A 14,728-nucleotide genomic window follows, 5' to 3' on the forward strand; every position below is an offset into this window, starting at 1 on the left:
GGAGCTGAGATTCAAACCCTAAACCTCATGGGTTAAAAAATTGTCCAAAAAAGAAGACAATAAATAATTTGCAGAAATGGTAAATAAATATTATATCCAATACATCAATTTTACTCGATAGTATTGGGCTAATTACAAGGCATCAAGTATTTGTTTCCAAACAACATCAAACTGCTTTTTGTTTATTATTGTCCGCTGATATATTTCTCTCAATATAAAAAAAATAATAATAAGTTTAAAAAAAAACTACATCATGAATAATAATAATAATAATAATAATAATAATAATAATAATAAAAGAGAGTATTAGAAAAAATTGGTGTGAAAATGCGGCTACTATAAAAAAGTATCTGACGAACCGGAATGTTTTGGAAATAAATCATCCACTACACGTGCGTAAAATGGAAAATATAGCAAGAAGACAGCAAACAGCAGGAACCAAAAAAGTGTTTGCTGCTGTTGCTGCTGTATCCCCCCCGCCCCCACATTGAATTGTTTGATGTTTTTATGTAAATGTCGATGTTTCTATGTAGTTTAGAATCAGAATACAAAATAATTTATATGAACGGTGTTACGTTAGGTCACGTGACAAGTTGTATCACGTACCACCTTTGTGCACAACTGCACATGCGCATACGCTTACGCTCGCTGTTGTTGGTGCAAGCCATGTGGTTATTGATGTTTTGGTGATAGGCAACGTTTAATCTTTCGTGAATACTTGTTGTTTTATCATAACTACGCTGCGCAAAGAGGCAAACAAAATGTCGGCGGACGCCGTAAACATCCACGCTCAGGTGGAGTCTGTGCTGGCTGCGCTGGTCAAAGTCGCCACGGTGGAGTTGACCAAACTGTTCGAGAGCAGATGCAGAGCTTGGGCTGCGACCGTGGAAGTGGGCCGCGCTGACAACGGCAAGGGGAACGAGTCTCCGGATAGTGTGTCATCTGCAGAAAGAACGCGCAGCATTGGGGTCCAAGTGGACGAGGACATTCAGCCACCGTTCGAGTTGTCGTGTATGTTGTTTTACCGATGCTACTTCCTCTTTCGAAGGTTAGCCTGCAGCGACCGACGCTTTTGGCCAAGCGTCGCTGTTTCGTCGGCATTTGACTGCTAAACACACTTAACTTGCATGCGCTAAAAAAAAAAAAGGGTACTATTAACAGTTTAACACTGATTACTTTGCCTCATTTGCACTTATCGGAGGACTCGTGTAGAGCCTCTCAATGCATAGGAATGTGACCCTACTTCCCCTTTGCAGATGGCGATTGTTCCACTGAGTGCGAAATGGAAATGAAGGTGCAGGATTGCCTCAACGTTCTTTTTGCTGGAAATAATCCACGAGTCAAGGTGAAGTAATTGGCTGTGGAGCAGGAGTGAACGTTTGTGCTGTTGTTGAGGAGATTTTGAGCGTAGTTGTGTTTCTGCTTTTACTTTGGGCTGCAAACTATCAGTTAAGGATGGTTTGTTTTGGTTCTTGAAGGAGGCAATGGCCGAGATTGTGACTGTGCCGGAGTTCAGCATCCTTGAAACAGACAGCGGGCCACTGGCAGACACTACTTTGGATGGTAAGACAAACTATAAAGTATTCTACTTACATTTGTTGCACTTGATACCGCGTTGATACCGCGGATGCCTCTATTGGTGCGTTTTTGCTAAACAATTGAATTCAAATCGACATCGCAAATGTAGTAGAAGGAAATTATCAAAAGGCAAAGGCTGCAATTTGGAGATAAAAAAATACAATTTAAAGTATATTTTATTTAGTGTCTAGTTACGTTAAATGCTGGAGAAGTGCAGTCCACATGTTTACATATTATTGTTTCATGAAACAGGAAAAATGTAAGTGGTAAAGCAGCGGATTTGTTTGCATTATTGTTGTAACACTATTTAAGATTTACTGACATTCCATACAATGTTGCCTTTATGATAAGCCTAACCTATAAAAACGAAACAATCATGTATAATGAATCTGATATTGTTTATTGTAATTTAAATAAATTTATTGCTTGCTTGTTTAAAAAAGCACATGGGAAGAGGACCTTGAAAATTTTGATTTTCAATATTAGGGGAATCTCAATTATATTTTTCAAAATTGTTCAGCCATAATCCCGAAGAAGGAATCGCATCAAGAGTGTATTAACTCTGTTAAATCATAGTTCACACACATTGATTGGATTTTCAGTCCTGGAATGTAAACGCAGGCTAGCCAAGCCCATGTTGGGGCTTGTTTTTAAGCCCGGTTAGGCCGACACGATGATCTGGTGCGTAGATGAAATAGGAGGAACATTTAATACCACAATTATTTCAGCAAAATTGTCGCGGTTATCGATATTCTCACAATATTGCTAAAATAAATTTAAATAAGATTACAGATACTTCGCTTGGTGCATAGTATTAAGTGAATGGCATCAGAATGTAAAGGTTTATTATTGAAACTATCCACTTTAACCCATTCACTGCCATTGACGGCTATAGACGTCAAAAATGCATTTGAACTATTTCTATTAGTTTCACTTTTTTTCCCACTTTTGTTAACAAGAGTATAAAAACCTAGAATTTTTTTTATTGTGCATTTAGAACAGATATAAAATTTGTGATTAATCCTGAGTTAACTATTAAAGTCATGCGATTAATTACAATCAAAAATTGTAATCGTCTTGACATTTTTAATAATCTTTTTTTTCAATAGTTAACTCACGATTAATCACAGATTTGATATCTGTTCTAAATGAACAATAAAACTAATTCTAGGTTTTCATACTCTTGTTAACAAAAGTGGGGAAAAAAAGTCAAACTAATAGAAATAGTTCAAGTGAATTGTTGACGTCTATAGCCGTCAATGGCAGTGAATGAGTTCATTTTTGTTTTTGCAGATGAAAAATGTGTGCCTACACAAAGCCCACCAGCTAAGAAGCTGCCTCCTGCGGTTCAACCCGGCCCAAGCCATGAAGGCTCGTTTACTTTCCCGCTCACCCTCAAGTCTCCCGCGCCTCAACCTGACAGCTCCGAGACGCCCGTTCAGGCGGAGCCTCCTCGAGCCTGCGCCAGCACGACGGCCAGCAGCCCTTCCCTTTGCGACGGAGCCCTGACTACGGCGCCGGGAGGCCTTTGGCATCATGTGACCTCGCCAAAGACAAAGAAAAACCTCAAAATTAAGCTGAAAGTCGCCTCGCCGGACAAAAAGCTGACGAGCACGTGCGTGGTGCAACTAGTCGACATGGAGACTGCAGAAAAGTCTGAGGCGAAGCATCAGGAGAGCGACGGCGACGGTAAAAAGCCACCCGTGCCGAAAGATTTGCGCCGCCACCAAGGCGCGCACACAGGCCACCGCCTCTGCTGCTTCACGCCGTGCGGCAAAGGCGTTTGGCGACTCCAGAAAATCCCCGCCCGCTCCCGCGACGGCTACGCCTGCGCCGCTTGCGGCAAAGCGTTCAAGCACCGCAAGATTCTCCGGCGCCACGAGCGCTTCCACACGGGCGAACGGCCGTACTCGTGCTCCAAGTGTTCCAAGGCGTTTGCGCTCCGGAAGAGTCTCCGCCGCCACGTGAGATTCCACACGGGGGAGATGCCGCACAAATGCACACACTGCGACAAAAGCTTCCGCCTGCGAGTCAATCTCAAAACGCACCTGAGATTTCACACTGGCGAGAAGCCGTACCAATGCGACTTGTGCGGGAAAAAGTTCAGGCTCCTGGGGAATCTGGACAGGCACAAGCGCACCCCGTGTGGAATCCTGGTGCCGTCGTTCCGGACCATCGCTGGCTTTTAGCTGAGACTCCTGCCAGCCCCTTTCACGCGACAAAGCTGCCGTTTTCCCGTAAAGGCGATTCGTTTGACAACAACCTTCAATTCAGCAAATTCCCGTTTTATTCGCATTCATTCCTGTTCATTCCGATGGAAGTTTTCAAATTTGAAAGAGAAATTGTGTATTAGGTGAGATTTGTAGCATCTGAATTTTACAGAAGCCGCGTGAAAGGGCTTATTTGGGAATGTTTGCACTGTTCGCTACCTCAGACTGCAAATGCTATGAAGGTTCCATCAAAACGTTGCCGTTTTTTTTCTTCTTATTTTATTTTCAAGAAAAAAACCAAACACTGATGTTCTGTTGTAACTGGAACAAGTTCTCGGGTTCGACAACGTAATAGATGATGAGGTTGACATAGTGTGTCTGCTTAATTGCATCTTTTTTTTTATTGTAAGGAAAATAAGTGCAGACCTTTACACTTGGCAGCTTTTTATCACTGTCACTGTCTTCACTAATCGCCATCTATTGATCCAACACGCTGTTGTTGCACTGCATCACGTTGAGATGTTTTCCAAGGTTCGAGTTCTTGTTGCAGTGTGATGTGATGCAGTGACAATTGCGATGAGTATTTTTATTTTTATTTTGCAGTTCTTGCATTGGGATCATAACTCGGGCACATGTTCATTCTGGTATTTGATGTCTTACTATTACTCTACAAGGGCCTTTTTTTTTTTTCAACTAGTTTTGATAACGAGTCTGCTTTTTGTCCATATGATATGTTAAAGCCTGTTTGCTTGTAAGTTGTGTGTTATGATACTTGAATTGGCATTGGCTTTATTGTTTGTTACTTTACTCACTACTTGGTGTCTCTTTGTCTCAGTTCTGTCTTTTCATCCTGGAGAGGTTACGGTTAAATAACTACTGACTTTGTATGTTTGTCTTTAAAATTTTGTACGGCGGTAAAGAAAACTATCCAGCAATTTCTCAATTCCTTTTTTATATTTTGCAAATAATTCAAATCGCTGATCTTATTGGACAGTGTTGAGGTTCCAGAGGAAACACAATCGTATGCGCCGTTGTAAAATTCCCTCATCCAGAGCGTTCTTTTCTTATTTTCGTGCTAGCCCATTTCAATAATTTCTTGCAAAATGTGAAATTTGCAAGTTCAACACACAAAGTCAAATATTTCAAACCTTTTTTTGTTTCAATTTTGATTACCGAAGACACAAAAAAGTGAATTTCAGTGTGCAATGTATAATTGACATGGATGAAAACAAAGCACATGTTCGCTATAATTAGTTTTATAAACATTTCTTTTCATTTGTTAATTTTCATTTACTATAATAACCTTGCACTTAAAAACAATTTAGAGTTAACCAATTAACCCGTCACGCTTGGAATGGGGGAGGAAATGGTAACCAGAAAAACCACACAGGAGGGGCTAAACAAATTTAGTTGAGCCTAGCATTTGTCAGTGAAGTAAGCAGATCTGGAAAGAGGTCAAGGAAGCAATCATTTTTCATGAACATCTTTTATTCATGCGACCAACATGTACAGAAGTATTTAGAGAGAAAAATTACACATCGAATGAGAAACACAGTACATAAAGGTGTTCCTCTGCTGCCAGTTGAAACAAAGGGCTCATCTTCTATTTTTGTGCTTTTTTTTTTGTGTTTCTCACATTTTTGGTCAAAATATTAGAAAATCTCTGCGTAGCCATTTTATCAACCTCTGACCTTCTTATCATTATTTCAAGTGCCAGTAGTTTTCTCATCAAGGTTAGATCCTCTTGCTTCTCTCACTGTTTTTCTCTGGGAAAGGATAATATTTGTTTCTGTGTCTGCAGCTGCACCAAAGACTCCCAGGGCACCAGTAGACATGTGCAACAATCTAACCTCCAATTTGAAGCTCTTTCATGCAGTAAAGTTGTTTGTTTTCTGCAAAGTGAGTATTTCTGGAAGTTGCCTTCTAATATACTCCAACAAAATAATACAATATTCTATATTTTCAGGTTTCTTTCTTCAGTTGAAATAGCGTGAAAATAACTTGTCGGCAAAACTTTTTGACAATTTGTTACATCTCTCTTCCATGTTGCTGTACAAGTCAAAACTGACACTACTGGCTGGGCCAAGCTCCTTTTAAATGAAATATCCTCTTTCAAAAGATGCTTTCTATATGTACAGTATTTATATTGTGCAACATGCTAATTTATTGTAAAAATGTAGAGTTATCAATAATGGGCATCAAATGTCTGACTGTAGTAAGTGCACAGTGAAACGTCATTATTCAAAGTAAGGCATTTTCAGCCCAAATCCCTTCAGTAAACTCCCTGCATCCTTTTTCTACACCACTTACTGCAGCTGACTTGGGGGGGGAAATGCCAACGATGCCTTGAGACTGACTGCCAGTCAACCACATGGCAAATATAGAGAAAGTCAAACTTTCACACTCACATTGGCACTGAGTGAGAACCACAAATGCGCACTGCCTCTATCAAAGTCAGACGAGTCAGTGAACCCCTAGACCACATGTAACTCTTTAGTCAACTCTAACAACTGATAACAAAAATAGTAAAAAAAAAAAAAAGTATTGAACAACACTGGATGCTTAAAAAAAATCCTGGTGCCTGACTGCAAGCTATATTTCTATTTAGTTTGAGTAACAATGTCCAAGTTGCAGTACAATGATAGTGGATAATCTCCAGTCGGTGTGTTTATTTCACCGTTCCCATGGTCTGGTTCCTGAAGGAGCACCATGCCTTGAAAATATCACTGCGGGGGGGACAAACATTTAAATTTTATGTTGTACGTATAATATGCCGGCAACTGTACTAATGTTTTGTTGTTCACCTGCAGTGAGAGGCCACACACTCGTTACTGCAATATTCTTTGTCCCAATCTTCACTCTCGATTGCTGGGTTTGTGCAGCCAGATCTCACGCACACGCACGGCACAGCTGCATCATCACATGACTCGTTCACCTCCATCTCATCCTAAATATGAAAAGGAAAAGCATTGTTAAGTATGACAAATTTTTGGGGCAACATTTCTGAATCAACCCAAGTGTGACCTTAATTTGACCTCTCTACTTTTAAATGTGCATCTCAAACGTTTTAGTTCACTTCAATGTACATCATTAAATCATTTGTTCCCAAAAACGTATAAAAACGCTCTATTTTAAATATTACCATTGTCCCAAAAACATATTTATACGTTTTTTTATGCTAGAGCAGGGTTCACCAATTCCAGTCTTCAACGTCCGGAGTCCTGCAGGTTTTAGATGTTTCTGCCTACTAGCACACCTGATTCATATAATCAGCTCATTAGCATACCTGATAATGATCCTGATCTTTAGTATCGGCGGAAACATCTTAAACCTCCAGACCTCGAGGACCGGAATTGGTGAACCCTGTGCTACAGCATACAGAAGGCTTTGATATGGCCTCTGAACTGAAGAGAACGCTTAAAGAAATGGTAGTTATTACAAAAACGGCCAGCAGGTGGCAGCATAGTATAAGAGCTCAACCAGGGCCAATTTGCAAAAAGGCTTTTCCCCACCGTTTTAAACCGATTTGTGAATAATGATCAAACTTAGCTATATTCTGATGCAAAACGGAAACAGATGGAAATATCCTGATGAAAGACGAGACTCTAATCTTTCTTTTGGTAGGTTCCATGTTTTTATAGCTTTAGAAGTTAGAACACAATATTCCGTGGGCCTTGCAAAATCAGTCCAAATCCAGTAAAACAGCCGGGAGCAAAGGGGGTTGCTTCAGTGAAAATAGCTGGCAGTGAATGAGTTAACATCTCATTCAAAGCAATCGACTGGACAGTGGACGGCAAAAGGAGCATGTACCTCTTCTGAAGGCAGCATCTCTGAGATGACCTCCTCATCATGCTGACCTGCCGACTCGGCAGAATTCATCAGCTGCACTGCCGCCACAAGCGTGGCTCCGGACACCGTCGACGCCACCGTAGCCGTGGCGGGGATGACGATTGGCTGTGTGTCTTTTCTCTGCAGAGTGGCGGGAACTATTTTGATCTGAAGCGGAGGCGGAGGGGCAGCTGTGATGGACACAGGGAGTCCCGCCGCACTTCCTCCCTCTCGGGGCTTGGCCTGGAGTAAGCGCGGTGGCGCTGGCGCCATCTGTTGGAGTGGTGGCGGCGGGGGCGCGTTTTGCATTTGCTGCAGGGGTGGCGGCTGGCGAGGGGCGCTGGACACCACCAGGGTGGGCTGCAAAGTGTGGATGCCACCAGGCAGCAGGGTGACAAACTGCCCCCCTGCCTGAAGCATGTGCTTGGGGATTAGGATCTTGGTGATGGTCTGGGGCGGTGCGGCTGCGGCGGGCGCTGGGGCCACCGCCGTTTTGGCTGCGCCCGTGCGGGAACGAGTTGCCCTTTCCGGGATATCCAGAATGATGTTGGAGGCGCAAATGTTGGTGATGGTGTTCTCTTCCACGGTATTTGCTGGACGGACGACCTGGTGACTAACAGGGGGGGCGGCTGCGGGAGCTTGGATGACATCAGGTGGCTGTGGCGAAGGTGCAGTCTCCACCTTGTCACAGGCGGGCTGAGGTGTGAGGGGAGATGGAAAAACAAAGAAAATCATTTTTCAATCAATTCAACGGTCGCTGAATGGACACGATCTTACCTGTGACAGTTGACTGGCTCGATAAGCTGCCAGAGCTTTTAAGTACTCCTTTTTGGCAGCATCCGTCTTTTTTTTATACACCTAAAACAAAAACAAGGAGCAAGTGAGTTAAATACATTCCTACAATTGACCTCCAGTAGTGCAATTGGTTTGTTTTGTACTTCTAATCACTAAATTCACTCAACAAAAAGCTGCATATTATGCAACATGTAAGAAAGGTATTTTAAAGTTTTGCACATTTGACGTCTTCAGCTTGTTGCCAACTCATGCGTCAATACCATATAATTAAAAAAAGAAAAGAAAAAAACCATATAATTATATGCAACTATTAGGGAGGAGAAAGATTTGAACTTAAGCTGGAAATATAGTTACTTTTTTTGTTACGTCAACTGAAGACGAAAATATTACAGTTTGTTGCACACACTGTGCTGTTGACAAAGTGTTATCTAGCTAAAAAAAAAACATTACATCAAAAAAAAAACACACATTGATTGCTACACTGTAATTTAGCCCCCACACCAAAAAAAATACTAATAATAATCTTGACAATATTATGTTCTATGCAGCCCAACTAGACTAATATAGCATTCTGATTAATATTTGGTTTGTGGAAATACGAGTTAAGCAGCAAATTCCAGCAGTTTTTATCAATATCAGAAGGCAGCCATTTTATCATTTGCTGTTGAGTAAAAATGACATCACAGATGCTCAAAGTCTCAGGCAACAACCAATCACAGCTCAGCTTCAGAAAACAGGTGAGCTGTGATTGGTCATTGCCTGAGCCCTGAGCAAAAGTGATGTCATTTTCAGTCGACAGCAAGTGACAAAATGGCCGCCCTCTGAGATGGATAAAAACAGCTGGATTTTGCTACTTAACTCATATTCCACAAACGTAATATTAATCAGAATGTCATATTTAGACTAGTGACGTCACATTTAACATATTGTCAAGAGATGTTTAATGTTGACTTCCCTTCCTTTAAGTAAAGTCTAGAAAGACAATTACATTTTTTATTGGAAAAACAAGTAGCCTGATTATGTCAGGTGAAATTAAGAAAAGTTCAGTCAAAAAACATTGTGGTTCTTTTATCTTTTAATTAAAGGAAGATTTACTAAATTAAATAAATTTTTAATTTTTTTACACAATTGTTTGTTTGTTTTTTATGTTAAGCAGGGTTTTCGGCAGCTTCTGGATGTAACCAAGTAACTTATAATCTAACTTAGTTACTTTTAAAATTAAGTCATCAGTAAAGTAACTGTGGCAACACTCTAAATAAGTCAAATGAGCAATTAGAATTTCTGGTAACAAACCCGTATTCCCTTAACTTGGAAAAACAGACAAAATATGTAAGCATGTGCATACCTGTTTCTGCTCCTCGGCCAGACTGTCCCACATGGAAGCCACAATCTTTGACACCTCTCCAAAAGTAGCGTTTGGATTCTGGCCCTTGATGGCAGCCTGGGTGTCCCGAAAAAACAGTGCATACGCAGACACCGGCTTTTGCGGCTCATTGGGGTCTTTCTTCGGCCGGCCTATCTTGGCAACTGGAGCTCCCGCAGCCTTTTTGGCTGTTACCAGAGAGACGGAGGACTGGACAGCTGGATGGGAGAGGACTGAGGATGAGGAGGACAGAGGCATGGGGGAGTCGACCAGCACACTCCTCTGTGAGAAAGACACATTAGAGTGTGATTTGTTGCAGGGCCGGTGAGAAAGCATGTTACATCGAGGTGGTATAACAAGAGGCGCAGAATACAAATATCTGGGTAGCCCATAAACGTACATTTAAAATTCACACATCTAAGTAAGCAAACTCAAGTTTAAAATAAAAATAAAAAGTTCACCTTGAAGTCATCCATGTCCTCATCTTGTAAGGAGCCAGCCGGAGAAGGTGTCGCCAACAGCGGCGGTTCGGAGGCCCCCGCAGGAGGTCCTATGCATTCTCCTCCTAGACCCAGCGCCAGCTCTGTCTGGTTAATGGTAGACAGCTGGCCGCTTCCTAAAAGGCCATGAGCGATGTCGGCGAGTTGAACGTCAATGGTCATTGGGGACGAGCTGCCAAAATGGGAGCCGCTGCTGTTGCCCAGATCCTAGGAAAGAGCAGAGTTAGGCAAAGCAGTTTTGAAGGATTCAAAGCATTCAGTTTAATGTACAACATTGCCTCAAAATGGCCTCTAATAATAGGAGCAACAATCAATAATAAAATAAGAAACTATTGTCATCAACTCATTCACTGCCATTGACGCCTATAAACGTCAAAAATTCATTTGAACTATTTTCATTAGTTTAACATTTGTTTCCACTTTTGTTAACAAGAGTATGAAAACCTCGATTTTTTTTAATAGACCGCGATTAATTACGATTGAAATTTTTAATTGCCTGACGCCCCAAATTTTTTTAATCTTTTTTTTTATTGCGTCAGGCAATTAAAATATTTAGTTGTAATCAATTGCATGACTTCAATAGTTAACTCACGATTAATCACACATTTTTTTATCTGTTCTAAATGTACAATATTTTTTTTCCTTAACATACTCTTGTTAACAAATGTAGAAAAAATGGGTAAACTAATAGAAATAGTTTAAAGGAATTTTCTATGTCTATAGCCATCAATGGCAGTGAATGAGTTAATTTATTGACACTTATTTCATTTATTTATTTATTCACTTACCTACTTGTGTTAGTTTTATTTATGAACCCATTTATTAACTATTTATTTACCTATTTATTAATTATTTGATGTTGTGTTTTTTTGTTTGTAACTGTCTTTAATGCATGACTGAGTTTTAATCCATGTAAAGCACTTTGTATGTGGCGATGTCTATAAAGAATGCTGAGTTAACAAATTTGTTGCGTGTATTTAAGATAGTTGGCAAATAAACATGATTTTGATTCGGAACATGCATGTTTTTGTAATGCTGGAGGAATCTGGCGTGCCAAGAGAAACCCCACACACTACTTTGACATCTTGACAAATTCCAAAAATGTTTCTTAGGTTAAACTTGGATGTTAACTAGATCACAGTATACCCCACCTTCCACCCAAAATCAGATAGGATCGGCTTGCTTCCATGGAATTTAATTACTTACATTTCAACCAGGCCTATTCCCTTAAATTTGTAGCATTTCTGTTGGCTCCACTGCTTCAAGTAGTGTATGTGAATATTAGATTTTTGATTTTTTTGTCAAATAAGAGTTCAGCCTCCATGTTGCTGCCATGTCAATCTAGTCTGCCCAGGGCCTTCAGAATAAGTATTGCTGACCAGATTTCAAATACATCAAAGCATGAATGCATTTTATAATCAGCATTTCTGGTGTGTATGATGTTTTAAAAATAAATTACATTATTTTTGTTTTTGTCATCTTATTAGAGTAATATTAATTCCGAACTGCAACGTGACAGTGGTGATACTACCAGGTGGACTCAGTTGATTAAGCCGCCATCGAAAGCCGAGGTACCAAACACATGGTCCGCCGCTAGCCATGTGAGGAAATGGGTACTAAAGCAATTTTATGCGGTGAAATGCATACCAAAGATGAGGAGCTGAGAAGGGCTCCTCCATTCGCCTGAGCCATGGCCCCCATGTTGAGATGCTCCAGGCCTTGGGAGCCGGTGTTCACAAAGGGGGATGCAAAAGACGGATCATTAGCTTCCACCACCAGGTTGCTAACCAGGTTATGAGAACCCGAAGGTCCCACGGTGCCATCTGACCCATCTGTCAACTCGAAGTGGGACACTGCTTCAGCAATACTTAGGGACGTGTCTGGGTCGAGTGAGATGGGGGGGATCTCAAAAACTTCATCTCCGAGGTTGGGGGTGTGAAAAGTCTGCTGTTTGTGAGAGCAAAACAGTTAGTTCGGTGGTCAGAAATTGCACACATTACGGAAAGCCGTTTGAGTGCTTAATTGATATCCTTGATATCAAGCTTAAGGTCTTTACTAGCAACGAGAACTGGTGGTTATAATGTTTTCTCCACTACTGCTCCCACTTTTGGCAATCAAAAACTAAGATTTAGAAGAATAGAAAATTACTATTAATTTCATGCCATTTTAAGGGAAATGCTATATTGTCTTCTTTTCAAATTATTTGTCACTTTTTCTTCTTTTTTTAAATCATAAGTACTACTGGTATCGGTGACTGAATACTCAAGAATTTAGTTATTTGTAGTCTACTGGTCTCAGTCTGTAATAGGTAACAAACATTCATTATATTAGAGATACTGAATAAATGCGCAAACGGCTTTCCATAGCATCATGTTATTTTATATCGTCCAAATGTGGAATGTTTAAAACACATCAATGTTACTTTGATTCGCTTACCTCAGGAGACAAAAAGTGATGAGCACCGCCACCTATGGTAAGATAACTATCGCTGCCCTCTGAAAACTGAAACGCATGATGACAAATTGACATACTGACATGATTTATTTAAGTTCACTTCCCCCCCCCCAGACTTGTATTAGGGGAACAAATGTGTTTGGGTTACCTTATTTCCTTCAGTGTATCCACCATATGCTTGACTGTCCAAAAACTCAGAATCAACATTTTGAGCACAACCGTCAGAAAGTCCAGAATAAAAATTAAGGTCCATTTTGAAGCAAAAATATTCTTACTCTATACTTTAAAAATAGATGACTGGATCAGATTATTTCATTCATGGATCACTCAACAATAACGACAATGCTAGTAGCAGTAGCTAGCTAGTTGGCTAACTAGCCCACTAACATAACCTTGTGCTATTCATAAGACCTGGGAACGTTAATGTGATTATAGGGTGAAATCAGCCAGCCATAACGATCATTCGATGTCGCAGAGATATTGTGTTGAAATCAAAAATGCTTCTCGTGATTTAAAAAAAAGAGGAAAAAAAGCTCTGGCCAAACGGAAAAGCCATTCATCTGGCGTGTGTTACGTTAGCGGACAATGGTTAGTTCAGGGACCGTCGGAAAATAGACCGATTCGACGAAGGCCTCGTTAACCCAACATAGATCGCGTGCGTTTTGCCTTCTTAAACCCTTCGGCAGGCAGCGTGGGCTGTGTTATCGTTAACTGATGTGTGGGACAAATGTATTTGTATTTATAGTATAGATATTTCCATTTTATTTCATGTAATTTCCATCTAGATGTGTTAGGGATACTTGATTAATTTTCAACAGTAAGAAGATACAATTTTGTCTATAATTATTGTGATAACTTCATTATTTTTCATGTATAATCCTTTAAAAAACAAATTTTACCACTTGCTGTCGATTGAAGATGACATAATGCTCCATATGCTCCGGAAACAGGTAATGATGACCAATCATGGCTCAGTTTGCTGACCAAACCCAGAAAACAGGTGAGCTGTAATTGGTAGTTACCTATTTCCTCAGCACAGGTGATGTCATCTTCAGTTTACAGCAAGTGCAAAAAAAATAGTTTTTAAAAGGTTTTAATTGTACATGAAAAATAAGTTACTCAAATTAATTTTGGACAACATGACCTTTTTACTGCTGAAAATGGCTCATTGGGTCATGTCTCCCTTTAAACAACTCAGGATTACGAGGACTTTTTGTTTTGAACCCACCCACATTTTTTTCAAGTGAGCACTGAGCAACGATATGAACATGAGGCTGTGAGTATTTCTAGTTTCTCAGGTACCTTTTTAGATTATTGCTTAAACATAAAATAGCACTTGTTTCTGCCTTTGGGCTTTGCCTGTGAAAACTGCATTTGCTGTTTTAAGCAAACATACAAACCAGATAGATGTCTATGGGAGAAAAACAAACCATTTCAAATTTGAGGGAAGAGGATCAGAGCTACTGCACAAACATTGGGCGTAGCCAACACAAATATTTGGAATGTCCTGAAAAAGAAACTACTAATGTAGTGAGCAACAGACATTGAACAGATCGACCTATCAACAGCAGTTGATGACAGAAACTTGAGAGCTGTGGGGAGAAAAAAAAACAAAAAAACGAATTGAACCACAGGGCAGTGATGAAGGTATCACAATCCACTGGTCGAAGAAAACTCCGGTCGAAGAAATATACACCCCACACAAGACGCAAAGCACTCATAAGCAAAAAGAATCAGAAGGCCTGATGGAATTGTGCAACAAAGTACAGAGATCCTGATCCTAGAGCGCTGCGTTCTAGATGTCTCCCTCCAACACGGGAATTCAAATAATCAGCTTATCAGCAAGCTCTGGAGAAACCTAACAATCCTCACCTGTGTTGGAGGAGGGAGACATCTAAAACACGCAGGACTGCGGTTCCCAAAGATTCAGTTGCCTACTCAACAATAAATCACCATTGCAAGGTTCCCAACAGGATGTTCTCTGAGGGATGTGACGACTG

At 40.5% G+C, this 14,728-nt stretch overlaps 2 protein-coding genes across 3 annotated transcripts; one reads left to right on the forward strand and one right to left on the reverse strand.

The window, feature by feature from the left end:
• Window positions 1-628: 628 nt before the first annotated feature.
• Window positions 629-4,723, forward strand: LOC147180679 (uncharacterized). Its single transcript, XM_086081943.1, has 4 exons — window positions 629-1,011; window positions 1,257-1,345; window positions 1,479-1,563; window positions 2,872-4,723. Exons 1-4 carry the CDS (start codon window positions 762-764, stop codon window positions 3,765-3,767), a joined length of 1,320 nt encoding a protein of 439 aa, XP_085938069.1. The 5' UTR covers window positions 629-761; the 3' UTR covers window positions 3,768-4,723.
• A 629-nt stretch (window positions 4,724-5,352) lies between these two features.
• tox4a (TOX high mobility group box family member 4 a) lies at window positions 5,353-13,327 on the reverse strand. 2 transcript variants are annotated; one of them, XM_086081931.1, is made up of 9 exons: window positions 12,877-13,327; window positions 12,711-12,776; window positions 11,922-12,218; window positions 10,236-10,481; window positions 9,757-10,056; window positions 8,394-8,474; window positions 7,599-8,312; window positions 6,593-6,735; window positions 5,353-6,514 (listed from the first exon to the last, which is right to left on the reverse strand). In XM_086081931.1, exons 1-9 carry the CDS (start codon window positions 12,979-12,981, stop codon window positions 6,457-6,459), a joined length of 2,010 nt encoding a protein of 669 aa, XP_085938057.1. In that variant the 5' UTR covers window positions 12,982-13,327; the 3' UTR covers window positions 5,353-6,456. The 2 variants fall into 2 exon arrangements, with proteins under 2 accessions (XP_085938057.1, XP_085938050.1); XM_086081924.1 differs by having other exon boundaries at window positions 11,922-12,221.
• Window positions 13,328-14,728: the final 1,401 nt, after the last annotated feature.

This window comes from Leptonotus elevatus, chromosome 1, assembly GCF_054856555.1.
Source record: "Leptonotus elevatus isolate MCC_2025b chromosome 1, RoL_Lele_1.0, whole genome shotgun sequence".
NCBI classification, from domain to species: domain Eukaryota; kingdom Metazoa; phylum Chordata; class Actinopteri; order Syngnathiformes; family Syngnathidae; genus Leptonotus; species Leptonotus elevatus.